Below are 18,056 nucleotides of genomic sequence, written 5' to 3'. Positions count from 1 at the left end.
GTTCTGAAATGCAACGAACGACTAAACGAATCTCGAGAAATACATTCATTTCAATATTGTTATGTGTCCTTTAATGCGAGGCATGCTTTTTCGAATGTAATTAGACGATAAAAGGGCTTAGAATGTTGTTACATAATGCTAGCCAGCGAGAAAAAAAGAACTGTGAATAGCGTCGCGCGACGCTCGCGACGGGAAAATAGAAACTCCGAAATGCCACGAATGATAACGAATCGCAAGAAATATGTTCACATTGTGGGTGCTTTAGTGCAAGGTATGCTCTCTCGAGAATTTAAGAGCAAAATACTCAGAAGGAAATATGTGAAAGGGAGAAGTTAGATAGAAAGGACCCTTGATTTATGAACATTTTTGAATGCCTATATAATTTGTTCTTTTCCAGAAACTAATCAAAGAAAGTTGGTGAAATTTGAGACTTTTTATCAGGAACACAAGAACTACAACATATCACAAATTCAACCTATTTCATATATAATTCTTTTAAATTCGGTTGATTAGACTTAGCTTTATATGTGATCAAAGGTCCATGTACAAAGTTTATGAAAACAAAGCTTCCTCTATGAGGAAGCAAAACGTAATGTCGAGATTCGAAAGCGAGAGACACGAGTATTCGAGGGTCCAGAGATCAATAATGCATAGTTATAGTTTAACAAACAGCGTTTTAATCTCGTGGATATATTTACACAAAAAATTATCTCATTGCATTCGTAGAAAGGCCAGATAATCACGTCGTGAAGAGATTCGGTCGAAGAGAAAAATAATGCTTAATGCCGACCGCGCGAATCGAAGGTTCGCCGGAGCTATCGTACATTTAACTATCTTGTGCGCGTATCACGATCCGTTAAACATTATTACATTTTATGTTCTTACATATACACGCACTCTTTGGCCTTTACTCGCACACGTGCATACAGTACTGTCGGACGCCCGTGCACTCTACTTTAATAGCGTCATATACACTAACTTCTGTATGTATGTACAAAAGTTTTTAACAGCATGGCAAATCGAACATAATCAAAACATGTGAAAAGATGTATACTCGATTAATATCGATATAATATTGCTTCAAAATTAAATTGCTGATACAATACAACGTGCAGTAAAAAAAAAACAATTGATTCGAAATTTATGCGTGATTTAAAAAAATCAACAACACTCCCTTATTTTTTCATATCCATAAATCGCGCCGTGTGTAAGCTAAAAAAATATGCGTATACATTATCTTTTTAAATTTATAGACGAATGCTCGCTAGTCCGACGTACAACTCGTTGTTCATCAATCTTTACACGCTAGAATTTCATGGTATTTACAAATTTATCGTAATAACACGCTCTATATAGAAGTATCGCGGAAACTCGAGGTCCGAAAGGAAAATGCCGAACTGATGACAAATCCGAATACGACGCATACATATACATGTTAAGCGATTACGATTATGGTCTATTTTTCTTAATTGTACACTTCATGTGTGCACAATTTTTCTTAATTGTAACTGTTAATAAATTAATCGCCTTACCTAACGCAGCCTAGAGACGATTTACAGATTTACACCTTTGGTAAAAGACAACAAAAAGCGTGTGATAACACGGCAGTTACGGATGTGCTTAACAAACCCGAACTGCGCGAATTAAAATTAGCGAATATGAATGAATCAGTACTCATTAATGAAGAAATGATTAATTTAAAATCAGCTTATACATCTCACGGTGATTATCAGACTGACAAAGTTAACAAAAATTCAGTAGGAATACAGACTATATGTAAAAAAAAAACATTATAAAAAAATTACTTCGCGAGAGCTTTTCAATATTTTAAAATATGACTAGCGCACGTAAACGTAAAGGCTGCATTCCAATATTCACTGTCAGTACTGAAAATCTATATTTTTCTATATTTTACGTCACATATAGTCGTATACTATAGATTTTCAGTATTGCCAGTAAATATCGGAACGTAGCCTTAATAAGATCAAAGCTCATATAATAGTAATTAATGACTTGAACGTACATTTATTCATGTTAAGTACAAGCTCGAAAGAAGCTCTATACGTTGAAATCAGCGCATTAATTCAAAAATTTGTCCATTTCCTACGACGCGTCGGGCGTCTCTAAAAATTTGTCTAAAAATACAGACGAACAAAATCAACTTACAAAGTCGTCACAATTGTATAAACATTATACAACGCACTATGTACAAATACATCTCTCAAACTCCTAACAATCACTCTAGTGCCGTTGAGAAGCTGCTATTCATTCTGCATAGCCGCACAAAAATATCATTTCCACGTTTCTCAATCTGACATGTCGCTATTTATACATATATGTCACACTTGGTATGGCGCGTCAAAAGAAGTTTCATCTAAATAAATAAATGAAATTTAAATAAAAATGGGCGAGTATTCTTCGCGATACATCCTACAAAATACTATTTCAATACGATCCCTGGCACTTGGTATTCATTGCTGCTAACACAAGTGCGAGATCTATCAATTTACGCGCTATTCTCCTATTCCTTTCTCCTTATTACTAAAATGTCCCGGCTTACGTTACAGTACGGACAAGATATCGCTTGGTCTCACTTTGTACTTTAATAAGTAGTAGACAATATACACTTTTACATTGGTGTTCCTTTTTATCGAGTCTAGAAATTATTCGTCCTGGGGCTTCGAACGCCTTGAGACGACAGGCGTCACTGGTCCAAGTCATCTTTGCATTGTTGAGATCTATATGCAACGGCATATGAGAAGGAGCGAGCGGTTTTTGCGTAGAAAGTTATGTCTAGCGCAACCGCATTCTTGGGCCTTGGAGGACCAACAGAGATTCTTTCGTAAGTAGAATAATAATTGTTTGCGGTGTTTTACAACTGATCGCTTAAAAATAAATCGTAGACGATATATCCGATATATTCTCTTGCAGTAGAAGCGTCTTATAGTTAAAATTTCTATATAATGAAAAAATTGCGAACGATCCTTAATAAATTTTTATCTATCTATTCTACCTCTCGCGGTTGATTCTCTATGGACCATTGAGATTCTTCACTGTATATGTATCGTATTGCGACCATAATAGAATCAGTCAATAAATTATACGTGCAATTATGAAGAAAATATCGAACATATGCAATACTCGTTGTTGATGAAACTGATATATACCGTAAGTCATTTTCTATGTTTATGAACGCTGAATCACGACGAAATGCACTAAATGTTCTAATTCGCTAAAATCCAATTTTACGGTATACAGCGAGGAAATTCAAGTTTACAACGCAAGTTTTCCAAGTTCGTTGTAAAAGCGTTAGCAACATATATGCTATATATAATATTCATGCATTTGAATCTCGTAATGAAACTATCGTAATAAAATTGTCACATTGAGACAGCAACGTTTGTACGATTAATTAATAAAATGATCACAAGCTTAAAAAGAACGTCAATATCGCAATATCGCTAATAGAAATAAAATAACGTTCTTCAAAAACATAGCTTTCATCGACTTCCACTTCTGTAGGCTCATTATCATGATGTGGACGGCATTGTACTAAACTGACTGAACATGTTACAGCAATAACACGGAATAAACGTGTGCGAGGTTCTGTAAAATAAAATATTAGCCGGTAAATTTCTTTCATAATGTGACTGAATTAATACCAAATTAAAAAATAATAGTGCCTTCTAATGGAATACGTAGTGTCTCACCTATATTTACAATGCGATTATTTAGAGTTCACACATCTCATTTGCCGTTGCAACTTTCGATTATTTTGCTTCTTACGCACACTTTTATCGCATTGCCTGCCAGTATCACAAATTAATTGCTAAGGTTGTGAACCGCCGCCACCATCACCACCACCCATATTCTCAGTTTGATTCCCATCAACCGAGTTGCTTCGCTTGCTATCCGTACCATGACTGAAACATTCAATTTGTCCGATATGCATTGCGTTTTTGCATACGTACGACACGGTACGCAAAATCACATTTAAACGACAAACGCTCTGCGAGTAAAATGAGACTCACTTTACATGAACGGAAGAAGCGTCGATCTCTGTTGATACACGAGATTGTTCTTGGACAATTCCAGCAGGTGGTCTTGTTTTCGACGCAAAATCCGATTGACAGCTGCCGGCGCGTTTACTCTTCCCGATAACTGTTTCTTTACTATTCGATTCTTGCATCATCAAACACATTTCTACCATTGCCCTCAGACAATTCACAAACAATTCAGCACTCTCGGGCGTACAGTTTGACACCATTTGTGTTGACTGTAAACATTTTGTCAATTGCGTTACGGACAGAAAAACTCCTAGCTCTTTAAATCCAGTCCATATCAAAATCAAATCACTAAAGAAATAATTAAATGCTAGAATCCAAAACTTACGTCTGAGTCTGGGTAAGGCCCTGCGAACCTCCAAAGACCGCGGAATCCGCAGCTTTGCAAATAGTGTTGCAAATGATGTTGCTGGTTCGTATCTTCGCAGGCTATCATGTTCTGTATAATAGTTTGAACGGCATTCAGTATCGCTTGGTCATGACAAGAAGACAATACGCTATTGATCTTTGCGTCGAGCAAGTTATGTCTGCAAGGATATTCGGCAAGTTGCAAAAATTTGAAGATAGATTAGTCTCAGATATTCTCGTTTGAAAAAACTTACACGACTGGAAAAACTTTAGGGAAAACTACTGTTGCTTCTGCCAGGTATTCATAAAGAATCCGCGTTTCGTTTTCATTGGTTGAATACTTGACTAGCGTGGCCAGCATGGTCAGCACCAAAGTCTGCGTTGAAAAATCCGTTAATACTTCCGGATCGAGTAAGACGTTATTTTCGTTGCTTAGGCTCACTCTGGTGCTACGATCTCTCTGTGTAAGGATACAAACACATTAGTTTCCTCGACTCACGATAAGATTAAGAAATTAAATATTACAGTCGCGGACGTAGACGTTCTCAATTCATATTTCCTAGATGAATAGTCAAAGAAAACCGCGTTTCAATTCGAAAAGAGAGAAAAAAAAAATACAAGAATTATACCACAATTATTGTTGAAATGACAAGTACCTGTTGCTCCGCGTTGTCCGCTGACTTGTCGTCCTTTGCGCTCGGCACGCTCAAGGATCGCTGCGATTTAAATAAAAGCCGGCCAGTCTTGTTAGTGACAAGTTGCATGATGTTTTATATAATCCAGGCAGGCACAGGCAGGCGCGGGCACACACCGAGAGAGTAAACAGAGATGCACGGAGGAATAAAATAATGTTATATGCTATGCGCAACAGGTCTACTGGTATCAACTGAGAATCGGATTGAAAAGTATGGCAAACGATAGACAAAACCATCACGCGAAATCAATTTTCGTTCAACGTGCTTAAAAGCTGAGACTTTGATTCTTTTTCATGAGTGTCAATAAATTCAGCAATAAAATGTAACTGAAAAGCTTCATACCAAGAATATAGTAAATAAAATTAGATAGATACATATACCCAAAAGATATGGAATATAATTCCAAATAGATACATGGATAATAGATACGTTTTACTATATTTTTGTAGATAAAACACATACACACACACACACAAGTTCTCAGATAACAGGCGGATTTGATAAACAGATATTCCTTGGCAAAAGTAAAAGACTTGATCAAACAATTCGTAGAGACAATAAGATGAGCAAAGCGATAGTAATAGAAGCAATATACATAATTTATCGCGCAAATTACATATGAATATTTTATTTTATGAGAAAGTAGTTCATATTTTGTTCGAATAAGCTCTGGATAATTTTATTTCGTGCGAGCACTTCTCTTGATACTTTTGGGATCATGCAGTGCATTGTTCCAAAGTAACTTCATGCACTCTGTATGCTCGAGAATGATTTCTTTTTAACTTGCTAAATAAGTAATTGTGTGTGCGAGAATGGTGCTACATTTCGATATTCTCTACATAAGTAATAATTTTAAAAGGTAAGATTTTTAGGGGCGCAAAAGTAGGTGTTCCTACAATATTTCAAACGCATAAGTTAACTACGCCGTTATAATTATTGCTATAGCTCGTAAAGGAGAAATTTTTGAACAACGCGCGCGCTCGTAATTATGTAATTTATACCTGCGCAGATTGTTTTTGTTGTTTCGCTTGAGTAAGCGCCGATTGATCCAGTAAATCCCAGGTCTTCTGTCTTCTACTCGTAGGATTAGAAGCTCCAGGCATATCCTGGCGACGTGTACACGATAATCTCATTAATGTCATATGTATTATGTTTTATGTAATCTATGTATAGTACTATAATAACAAATAGAAAAAAAGATAGTCACCGTCGTGCGCGATGGCAGAGTATCGAGAACGTCCGAACTGCCTGATGAATCGTGCAAGCTTTTGTCGAGCGAGTGTCGGATGTGACATCTGCTACGAACCTCTTCTGACACAGCCACTAACGCTGCAAAGAATGAAATTCAGAATAGATTTTTTTTTAATCTTAATATTATTTCAAACTAACGTGAACGTTACCGGTCAAGTAAGGGATACTTTCAGGCGTTACTTCAAATTTATCCCTTTTGGAAGGTTTAGCTACGATTGCCAGTAACATAGTCAATACTCTGACCGTCCTGGTGACTGTAGTCGGCGTACGATGCCTGTAGCCTTTCAGAAGATGACCGACCAGCGCGAAATGAAAGTTAGACTTAAAGGACAAACCCACAGCATGATCTAATTGTTTAAACTGATATTCCAAAGGTTCACGCGTTGTCATCATTACGTATTCTAATGTCTGGAAAGAATAGTGGTAATGATTTAGTCTCTATTAATCTTCATATTAAGAGATATTTAAAGATTAATCAAGATTCTCTCGAGAAGAAGACTCTTGAAGAGTGCAGACCTTTTCGTCGAAAGTGCCTTGTGAGTCAAGTGTGTGCAAGTTCTGCTCGAGAAGGGCTAGGCCGGATGCGTATAACGATGCTTCATCTAATTCGAGAACGGACGTGGCAATCCAGAATAAATACCTGTGTATTGGCGATTCCTTAACAGAAAACGGTAAAACGGATTTAGTACTGAATATTGAAGTTGAACGATTTCTAAAGCTCTAAACGGAAACTTACGGGTCTCAGAAGAGGTTGCAATCGGGTTAAGCACATAACAATAGCCTCTATAAGATTAATATCGTTGAAACTTTCGAGCGCCTTCATCAGTATCTTCAGTAGTTGCCTCATGTCTTGATCCGTTATACTTTTGCTGATACAACCGAAGACGATGAGAGCTCTTGGCTGCAAAGCCGGATTTAAGCAGAAGGCAAAGTTCTTCGCTAACAATGTCCACGTTTTTAACCAATCGCACTTAGGAATGTCTCGCATGCAAGCCTCCATGATCTCCAGAAGAGCGTCAGTTATGACTTCCAAACTGGTTAAATAAAGTCTCTCCTTGTCCTGTGTCCCGTGCGCGCTTCTCTCGCTACTGAGCCACTTTTCACACCCATTCGCGTGTTTACAGCTGGATTTTGGATGTTCGTAGAAAGCCGTGCCAGCGGCGGATTTCACCTTGCTGATGCCAAACAGTAGGTAAAACTTGGGCAATGAGAATTCGTCTAGGCTCATCCGTAGTATTCTATGTGTATCTTCGGAGAACGAAGGCGAACTGCATGTGCACAACGAGTGAATACTGTTGATCACCAAACCATGAGTGGAAGCTCGCATGGTCAAACTGCCGGAGCATACGAGCAACGTCACCGTGTGAAAAATGTACGGCAAGTGTTTTCCTACATCCAGACAGTTATTAAAGGACAACATCAGGAGATATCTCGCCAGGATTGCTATATCACTCCACCTTACATGCTGCTCCAGCTGCGACGTCGGCGACATGCATGTCTTGTCCACTATTCGACATACCTTATTTATTAGTTTCTTGGCGACCAATTGCACGTTACCGGACGCCAGAGCGACTGCAGTATCCGCCATGATCTCGGCGGATCTCGCCGTTTCCGGCGAGCCTAAGCCATATCGCGCGCTGCGTTGAAGAAAAATATCGAGAACAACGTCAATCAGTTCCGGCAACATACCAATCGTACTCCAGATCTTCGCCTGTATACTTGGATACATTTCAGTCTCCTGGACAGTCAACGTAATCAAATCGTCCAGGATATCTGTAACTTGCTTCTGCCGCTTACCGCCTTCATCGCGCGGTTTGTAAAATCGCACGAGGTTGCTGAGCCACGGTGTCATATATTCAAGGCATAAATGCTTCAGCTCGATAGTCGACGCCCTGAAGCCTTGTAAGCATTCCTTAAGAAATTCGAGCGTGAGATGCGGATCGTTCGCCGCCAAGGTCTCACTCAAATGCTTTATGAATATGGTGTTATTCGATGGTATGCAAATACCAGATGTTTCCAACAGTTGACCCTCTATTTTCAAGCCAAATGTCGCTGTGAGCGCGCACAGGTGGTTATACGCGGCAGTCCGAAGATTGGGGTCCGGACTACCGAGATTCAGTAAGGCCATGTTCAAAAGGGTACCGGGCACATCCTTAGGCCTGATTTTCGAGTGAACGGACACAGAGTCCGGCTGCGACAGCACCCAACGATTCCTGATGTGAATTATATTCTGCACAATGCTGTCGCAATCGTTGTGGGCAATAGTCAGAGGTACCGATTCGATGGAAATGGTCAGCACAAATGAATTGTCGTCCAACAGACAAACATCTTCTATTTCGGACGCATAATAGATGTCATTTAAGAGAACCCAATGCGATAACACTTTAGCTCTATCAGTATGCATTACTTGAAACGTCGTTGGTCCGATCTTCACAGATACTCTCAGCTCTTTGTGAGCTAGTTTCAAGGCGCCGGTGAACACTTTCAAGTCTTCGTCCAGGGATAATGTCGCTCCGGGTAATTTCAGTTGCTCGACATCGATCACGTCACTTAATTTCCCTTGGCCGTCGATGAAGACAAGCTTTCGACAACCTTTCAACGGCGCCACGATACTATCATAATACTTTGTGAATTCGCGTACCCACGTATTACAATTGTAAATGTAAACTGCGTGGAGATTTTCATAGGTTGCCACAGGTAGAACGCAAAACCACTTTTGCAAAAATTCTACCCTAAACCGATTATCTATACACGTGTGAGTGAAATCGACGACTACGTCGTACGGAGAGTGATGGAAGGGTTTTAATGTTAGAATAACGTGATATATCAGCAGATCGCCGTTCGTTTCGCCAAGTCTGAAAATAAAAGTTTAAATGGTATACTCTTCGCTATATATGTATATGTATATTCACCGCTATCTTATATAAACGATTTGCGCATACTTGAATCGTCGTGCAATGTAGTAAAATACTGGATAGCCTTGCTTGCTGGTGCCCGCTTGATAAAAAATATTCATACTCTGGATGCTTTTAAATTCCTCTCTCTCATGCATATTATGCTTCATCATGATCTCTTCAAAATTAGTCGACGACATGTCTTTGCTCGCCCATCGTGACATAGGCATGTAAGTAGTCGAAAAGAGCGAGCTGAAATTCAAACATAGAATCAATTCGTGATTCATATTAGCGATGATAACGTAGTCAAAGCAAACAGGTCGAAAACTCACTGAGAATCCACCGGCTTGTGCTCAGGTGGACCAAGATACGCTAATAACGTAGCCATCTTGTCAAAAGGTCTCCTTCCGACAGCTTTGTGGTCTCTACTACTACTAAGATAGTCTCCAATTTTTTCCTGATGATTCCACAACAACCTGTGCAATGCTAAGACATTGGCATCCGAAACAAATGACATAGGATGGCTGGTTTGATCGACCGTTTCGCAATCCGATGCTATCTGTATGATGAATCGTCGACCGATCTCGAAATTCGTTCTCAAAAAATCGTTGAAAGGCAACATATGTTGCTCCTTGCTGAACTCTACGTGATTTGCAATATTCTGCAATATCTTTGACATAAGCATGAGGCCTCGCTTGACTTCATACGGTACCGGTTTGTTCACGATACCCATCTCTTGGGGTGAGACAATGGCAGGATTAATGAAACGTAGAAATATCACCGTTCCTACGGCCACAATGTTGCTCTGCGGAGATTGCGGAAATCTCTTGCATAATACTTGATACAGGCAGTGACACATCGAGCGCAGCTGCGGAGGAAACCTGAAAAGATATTTCGGACTTGAGCGGATATGACTTATGTGATTTTATTTTATTTAACAAGTTATAATAAATGATGACTTACGTATCTGATGATGATACGATAGCATTGAACACTTTTTGTGTCAATGTGATTAAGTTGTCACCGTTTTGTTCAATACTTTCGTTAGGATCAATCCTTGCGCTGTCTACTTCAAAACTAATTGTTGGCTCGTCCAGTAAAGGTTTGATCAGAGGTTCAAGCAAGCCTTGCAAATAGCTGGTACCATAAATTTTAAAGCAGAATGACATTATCTTACTTCCCAGAGTATTACCGCGAAAGAGAGTCTGTATGCAATCAGTTAGCTCGACCTCTCGATAAAGCATATTCCACAATAGAGGTGACAATAAATGCTTTGCGTCAAACAGTGTCACGAAGACACGCGCCAACTCATCCATTTGATTTGTCGTCACTACATTGGCCAATGCCATGGCGATAGGCAATTCACCTTTATCACTGATCATTGTAACGAGTTGCACTAATTGCTCGTATCTGTCTGCTAGGACAGTCTCAGCAAGGGTATCGAACTCCGTTCCCTGCTGAAGGATTTTAGTCAACACTTCCATAAATGCGACTCGCGTCTGAAGATCTGCGTTATAGCCTAAATCTAAGTAAGAAAAAAGTTAAAGATTTAGTGATAGAGCCATTAGTTACTGATAGTTATGAATAATTGAAGACGTCTCTGGAAGAAATAAAATGGCGAATAAAAATAAAAGCAAGAAATATGTCTTTGGGACTTAATCCGTTCCTCCAGAAAACTCTTGAATTAAAAGCATATAACGTGATTTTTTGCGTACGTATTGAATGTCTCAAGCCGCTGTCTATATTTGCACTGAGAAGATTACTCGTAGCTTGAATGGTAGTGTTGCGCAAAGTGGCTAGCTTGTTAGTCGTTAAAGTAGGCGATTGCTGAGACTCAAGATCCTTGTCCTCCGATGATGATGATGATGGATCGTTGCAGTAATTTATTAAATTCATAAAGAGCATGAAATATTTCGAAAATAGTTCAGACTTTGCTTCCATCAACTCAACACGATCAGAATCTTCAGGCTGAAGAGGAAGTCCGCGCAATAATGCTCCTACTGCCTCCATGCAAGCTTGATCCAAATCTCTAGAGAAAGTTAAAGACATATTCGATAATTATACCTATTTATTTTTAGTTTTTAACATAGAAGTTGGACATATTTATATATAAAGTGAGAGAAAATATTTTACCTTGTGTAAGCTGTAATATCGTTGGCAGTTGTTGAAGAAAAAGGATGCGTGCACATTACCCACTCGGTCAAATATTCAACTAGTTTGTTGCGAAATTTCAACTCCTGTCTAAATGCCAGATCGTCTCGTCTCTTCATCATAGCTTCAACCAGCTGGCATAATTTGGTTTTGATGCAAATCGAATGCAGCGTCATGTCTAAATGCCTGACATACCTAACGATTGCCAACATCATGCCTTCAATACTGGTCACTCCGAGGTATTCCGATGGTTGATCCGTCTTTGAGTCCAGAATATTTTTCATTATAAATATGGTGTGTTCAATGAACTGCGTGTTTAAATCCGACACCACTACGTGTCCACGTGGGTCGAAGGATTTCTCGACGAAATTTTTTATCTGATCGAACAATATTGGATATACGGCAGGACTCATCTCATGTGCGACTAACTCCTTCACGTGCTTCTGTATTTGATTGCCAAGTTTCTCGTTGTTGCAAATTAATAATCGTAATAAGTTGAATACGAATTGTGTCACTGGGCAATATTGCGCTTCTTGATTCGAATTTGTTAAGCCCAAGACGGAATCCTGCTGTTTCGTCAAACCCCTTTTATGCTCGGGATTAAAAGGGAATACGTCATACGGTGGTCTACTAGGTGAACGACGTTGCAAGCATACTCCGCCCAAAGCGCAAAGAAACCCTGTCATGTTGGCCCACTCGTTAATTTGCTCTTCCACTTCGTGCTCCGAATTCTGGTGTGCTGCTCTCCGTTTTACGTTCCCGCGACAAAACGGCTCTACCTGCACATCCTCAGTCTTGCTTTTAGGATAACTAGCCAATTGCCGCGAAGTCGCTTCCCAATTTCTAAATGTTTCCTCCCAAGCCTAAAAATACGAATGTAAACGTCTGTCAGTTTTTAAAAAGACTATGATGATGTTCATGTTCGATTGATATTGATTAAATATTAACTAATATTTTATCGTGTTTTATGCATGGGGTGATAAAGTTCATATTACATATAAATACATATACAAAAAATAAATGTTAATATACGTACTGGTTGTATACCATTCACACAATGTTCAATCTTTCTCAACAAGAATAATATTCTTTTTTGTAACATAGCACGCCCTGAAATATAAAAGACACTTCAAACTGCTGCTATCAATAGTTTCGTCATTAAAGAAGATAATGAATAAACGTGGATCACTCACCGTGATTATATTCCTGATAACATAGTCTACTCTCCCCGTGGGCTATTACGATAACAAGATCTTTAATACTCTACTACAGACGAATAAGAATTTTATTACGTGAAATAGAGAAATAACGTCAAAGATTCACAAGTGAGTCTTTGAATCCAGGAGAACATATCTCTCCATCTGTGCTCTGAGTGTTCTCATGAAATCTCGTTAGAAAAATAAAACTTACCAGAGATCAACACGGTCGAAGCTTGCGCCATGTCTAAATACACGTGATAATTCGGAAGCAAACAGGTCACCGCTACCTCGTCGCTGCCACAGAGAATTTCCGCTTCTTCGCATAATAGTGCAAAACAAGACATGGATACTAAAACAGCCTCCATGTCTATACTCCATAAATACATCAAGCACACGACCTGAACACGTTAACGTCCTCGAATTACGTGTAACCAGCCATAATTTTGTAATGGTTAAAAGTTTGTACCTCAAGTTTAATATGCGCTTGTTTACTGATTGCAATATGGCTGTCCACATTTCCATAATCTTTGTACTGAGAAAGAAAAGCATTCCTACAACTCAGTATCTCACGAAGCCATTTAAGTATAGTCGTGTAGTTGAAAATTTGATGTTGAATCAATTTCTGGGAGATCGAGAAAACGACTTGCGAACTGGCATCCCAGAAAGTGTCGAGCGGCGCTTCTGGATTCCACGCTTTGACCTTGTCTGGGTGGTGTAGCACTAACAAAGCCTCCATCGCTTCGTGGGCGATGTCCGGCATCGTGGGCTGATGGACTAATGAGACAAGTCCATTAATCAACTCTAAAGTGGACCTTTGTATTTCATGGCCAGCTGTGCCGTAACTCTGCAACGTGTCAACGTAATATGGAGGCTTTAGACATCTTATCCATATTTAGTCTATATATATATATATATATATTCTATATCTCGCGTATATGTATTTTTTTTTTACGTAAGTTAAATATACATGAGTACCAAATGCTTTATTTATACTTTTCATATTTTACCGTTAACGCTTATATTCATACGTGATCCATATTTATTTATAAAAAACATACGTGCAACATTAACATAGGGTCCACGTGAATGAGTCGCACCATCACCAACAATAGGTTCTTAGAATTAGCCATCTCCTCTTTAGGCTTGAGGGCAAAGTTGTGAATCATGCGCAGCGGCGTATTCCACATGCAGTTCTGTGTCACTTTGTTCAGAGTATCGGTAAACATATTCCTGAGTTTTGTGCCGTACGAATATACAAGACTACGCTCCGGCCACCACGGTAATCTCGGTTGCGTGAAGATTCTGAAATATGGGGCATCGAAACCGGTCAGACTTGCCAACAACTTGCGAGCGTCTTATGCGCGTGCTGCAAGAAAAAAATATTTTCGACACTTGCTTGTATAATGAGCTGACCAAGACGAACTGGTACGTTGACGGGTACGTGACATTCAGGCAAAACTTAAAAACTTCGTTGTTATGCGGATTGATACGGAAGGAGCTAACGAAGAAGTCGATCATCAGATCGACGTCCTGCGCGCTGTACGTCTGCCCGCGTGAAAATGGCTTCGAGGGATTGAAAAGAAGGCTCATCAGATCATCCATCAGCTGCTTTGCTAGAGTTAGGACAACGTTGCTAGATTCGGCGTTGTTGACATACGTGGCCGCCTTAATGAGATTGACGCACGTGATCGCCGCGGCCTCGGACAGTTGGCGACTAGAGGAGCTGCCGTGCATTCGCAGACTACGCTTTACGCTATCGATGAACTGCTTCTTTCTCGAATATCGTGGCGACGCGGGTGGCCTAGTGTCGGTGTTGACGATCTCCAGGACCTTGGGCGAGAGTACCAGCAGCATCATCTGCAACGGCCAAACAGAGGCCGCGCGGCTCTTCTTCTCAACGACAAACGTGTCGAGAATGTCGAACAATTCTTCGCAGGCCTTACTAAGATCCTCATTAGGCTGCTTCTGCACGTCGGCGAACTCCTGCGGATACGTGTCCATCCAGTTCCAGATCGCCTTCTCCAGGGGATTCATAAGCACGAGATACGCCGACTTCTTGCCGACTAGTTGCCGGATTTTCTGTATAGTTTCTGCAGCACGAACGAGTGAACGTGCGCGTAAGTGTACACGGCATTAAATATTATTGGCTTCATTTATGCACGCGCGCCACATTTTAATAATTACCGCCTACCGTTCAGAAGCCTGGTCAATCTGTAGACATCGACATTGATATACTGCATCAGCTCGATGTCGCTGCAGTCTGGATTCTCGTCCCCGCTGTTGGACAGTTCCTGAAGCCTGGCCGATATCCGGTTGAAGACCGCGTTGAAGAACGTTAGGCTTAGAGCGAACAGCACTTTGCTCGCTAACGTCCTTATCATTTTCGTCTGTGGGCTGTCGTAGGGCATGCCTGCAACGTACACGTAATCCTTGAAGATTTTCTACTTTCACCTTGACTCGCGATCTCAACACGTTTCCTCGCCGAGTTGTTCCGCTCACCTATGAACTGACATATCTCCCGCAGCAGCAGCTTCACATTCATCGCCTCCTCGAATTTCGTTGTGTCCTTCGGTGTGTTCGCCAGGCACTTCTCCAGCGTGTCCAGAACGATGATGATTGACTCCTGTCGATCTTGATCCTTGGGTTGGAACGGCCGCTGACTGCTCGTGCTCGGTGTCAGCTCGTTGACCCGTTGCAGCATCTTCGTAAGACCAGATATAACGAAGGAGAAGCGGTATCGGGATATCTCTATCAGGCATTTCTTGCACCTCTTCTCGTTCACTCGAGAATGAGGACTTTCGGGACCGGAACGACACGGCAGCTGCGTTCAAAAAAGCGATCTCTTAGGGAAAGATATATATATATATATATATAAATAAAAGGTACAATGTGACAAAAATATTTAAATAAAGTACAAAGTGTGCACAACGAAGTAACATTGATGAATGAATGGATGATCCATTTTCGTCTCCTTGCAGATACGGGGACTATATATTAGGATGAAGGAGGAGGAGGCATCAAGGATGAAATGAGGCAGTCTTTGAAATAATGGTGGCGACAACGTGCCTCGGTTTTATTCCCTTTTGTTCGGGTGTATCGCGGGCAGCGGCAGCGCGCCGCGCGGTCGAGCTGTACGCTGTGCGTAAAGGGAATGCGACTTTCATTCATGGATGGACCCATCCCATTCCGCGGGCTCGCATCAAACGCGCCAACTGTAAGAGACGTCATTCTTTTTTATCGCCATTTTCATGGGCACGGGGGTGGACACGAGCGCGGAATCTCGTCCTGAAATTTATTCACGTTATCCGGAGCGTTGTTGAGACCGTCGAGGAATACCGTCATTTTCTTATTGGTCCTGCAAACATCACGTTCCACGCGACGTTATATATCGCGGGTGAATAGTATACAGTTTAATTAAAACAAAAGCATCGCCCTACGTATCACGCCGAGCGTGGGTGGTGAAAATCGTGCGAACATTCGTGAGTCATGGAGTCATCGCGCAAGTTTATCGATATTTACACCTCGCACCCCTATATATAATAGATACGTTACTGTATATACACCTTGCGTGAGCTGCTCTCACGGCGAGGTTGACTGGAGGCGGATGGCGGAGGGCGGAGGGGGCGAAGGTCAAACCGCACGAGGGGAGCCGGGAGCCGGGAGAGGAGGGGCCATCTTTGCAAGAATGCATCTTTTCATGAATGAACGAATCAAAAGGAGGGAAGGAACGACATCGTATTCTCGGGCACGGCGGGTGGCCCTCCTCCCACTTTATCGATACACACTCGAAACGTACGACCGTCTTCGTCTTACGCGCGTACAGAGGTCCGCTTTTTTTTTCGAGAAAAATAACGCGTGTAGCTGTTCGAAACCCTTTCTAGCTCGATCCTCTCAGCCACATTTGGGAGCGCGCGTAATCATATGATACGTTAGTAAAAAATCAAGCACGTACATATCTCGCAACCGTGTCAACGAAAGAATTAAATGAGTTTACGTACATCTTGCGTACATAAGTTGAGACTCTATCATGTTATTTCTTAAATGTAAGATTTTGATATGCCACCCTTCGTTATAAGAACGAAGAACGATTCCAAAGCCCTAGCAACTGTAAAAAATTTAAGCAAATCTCTGATCACGTTTCTTATAAACGTCCGTTTTTGTCACATCTTTCGGAAAATCTGCTGTAGAAATGGAACGTATAAAATAATGGTATGCATGAATCTTTGTCCTTCGCGTCTACATAACGCGGATGGCTCAAGAAACGTCTAAAAATTAAGCCGTTGCCCATATATTTAGAAGTTTGTGAGCGCGCTCCTACGCGGACATCGGATGATGGATTAACCGTCGACGTCGAGGTCCTCGACGCGTATGTTTCTCATGTCGAGCTCGCTTCAAGTATCATACACATTTCTGACACGTCTCATGTTCAACGTCGGCACGTAGGTATTACGAATCGACGTTGACCGACTCTCGTGGGTAGTCGCATATCCTCGTCCTCGTCGCAGTCGTTGATCCAGGAGTAGCTGGCCGAAAAAAATGTACCCGGTGCCGGAGCCGGAAAACGGGGCGCCAAGTATGGCGGGAACGAGGTCGACGGTACCGGTGTGCCCCCAAGACGCGCCCATGAAAGGCGTTGACGAGGACGACGGCACGGCACGGCGCGGCGTCGACGAACAAAACGGTCAAGTACCGTAGCCGTGGTGCGAGGAGGAGAGGTGGCCGTTGCACACACCGGAAGAGGGTGGCGAGCCGTGAGCCGTGAGAGGAAAGGAGAGGGCGAGCATGAAACGAAACGGAGACAAGGGAGATCGACACGCTTCTCGCGTCGGAGGTCGGAGCATCGCCAATCGCGCACCTGAGCCTCGAAACGCGCGAGCACCAACGTCGCCCATTCCCCGGGCTTTTGCGTCCCCATCTCTGTCCGAGGTTCACTGACAGGCCGTTACCACGTACCACGACGCGCCAGCTCGCTACGAGCCGCGACCTTACGTCATCATTTATGAACGTTGACTGAACGACTGAACGACCAGCACCCACGACACCCACCATCGGCACCATCACCGCGGCACGGCACCGCGGATCGCGGATCTGCGAATCGCCCCCGTTGTTGGGGAGGGGCACTTGCGGCGGTGGGACAGCGAAGATGATCGAGCGCGGCCGAAGGTGCACGACCGCCTCGCCGACGCGCCAATCGCGCGTTACGTGCTCAGGAGTGTCGCGCGAAACCGAAGGACTCGAACGTATTCTACGTAAAGGGAAAATAGTTTTTACTTTTTTCCAAAATGAAAAAAGGAAGATGAACACGTGAACATTTTCAAATGCGATATTATTTTTACGTGTCAATACGTTCCTCCGTTCTTTATCGCATCTTTCTTAGGATTATTTGCTTATTTGACGTTAAACGTTAAAACATTTGAGAGACTACAGGGGATGATGGCTTCGTACATCCCTGGT

The 18,056-nt window shown here is 41.7% G+C and overlaps 1 protein-coding gene across 3 annotated transcripts; it reads right to left on the bottom strand.

The window, feature by feature from the left end:
- Window positions 1–654: 654 nt before the first annotated feature.
- On the bottom strand, window positions 655–17,929 carry Nf1 (neurofibromin 1). Of its 3 annotated transcripts, none has more exons than XM_071796151.1 (25): window positions 17,458–17,926; window positions 15,102–15,423; window positions 14,794–15,012; window positions 13,999–14,692; window positions 13,661–13,904; window positions 13,069–13,446; window positions 12,814–13,000; window positions 12,597–12,638; window positions 12,440–12,513; window positions 11,386–12,266; window positions 10,968–11,281; window positions 10,216–10,777; window positions 9,585–10,133; window positions 9,301–9,504; window positions 7,095–9,213; window positions 6,875–7,015; window positions 6,508–6,766; window positions 6,315–6,436; window positions 6,109–6,213; window positions 5,069–5,128; window positions 4,667–4,872; window positions 4,393–4,591; window positions 4,032–4,276; window positions 3,711–3,923; window positions 655–3,606 (listed from the first exon to the last, which is right to left on the bottom strand). In XM_071796151.1, the coding sequence occupies exons 1-24, from the start codon at window positions 17,515–17,517 to the stop codon at window positions 3,830–3,832; spliced, it is 8,280 nt and encodes a 2,759-aa protein (XP_071652252.1). In that variant the 5' UTR covers window positions 17,518–17,926; the 3' UTR covers window positions 655–3,606; window positions 3,711–3,829. The 3 variants fall into 3 exon arrangements, with proteins under 3 accessions (XP_071652252.1, XP_071652248.1, XP_071652258.1); XM_071796147.1 differs by having other exon boundaries at window positions 5,069–5,155; window positions 17,458–17,922; XM_071796157.1 differs by lacking the exon at window positions 5,069–5,128 and having other exon boundaries at window positions 17,458–17,929.
- Window positions 17,930–18,056: the final 127 nt, after the last annotated feature.

Source organism: Temnothorax longispinosus, chromosome 1 (assembly GCF_030848805.1).
Source record: "Temnothorax longispinosus isolate EJ_2023e chromosome 1, Tlon_JGU_v1, whole genome shotgun sequence".
NCBI lineage: Eukaryota > Metazoa > Arthropoda > Insecta > Hymenoptera > Formicidae > Temnothorax > Temnothorax longispinosus.
This window is presented reverse-complemented; position numbering and strand designations above follow the sequence as displayed.

Bases quoted from the DNA above. Each gene is read 5' to 3' on its own strand.
- Nf1 (XM_071796147.1), bottom strand. From the start codon at position 17,517: ATGGGGACGCAAAAGCCCGGGGAATGGGCGACGTTGGTGCTCGCGCGT. The intron at 13,001-13,068 runs GTACAAACTTTT...TAACGTGTTCAG, and splicing joins AAGCGCATATTAAACTTGAG to GTCGTGTGCTTGATGTATTT. The intron at 10,134-10,215 runs GTAAGTCATCAT...ATATCTTTTCAG, and splicing joins ATCGTATCATCATCAGATAC to GTTTCCTCCGCAGCTGCGCT.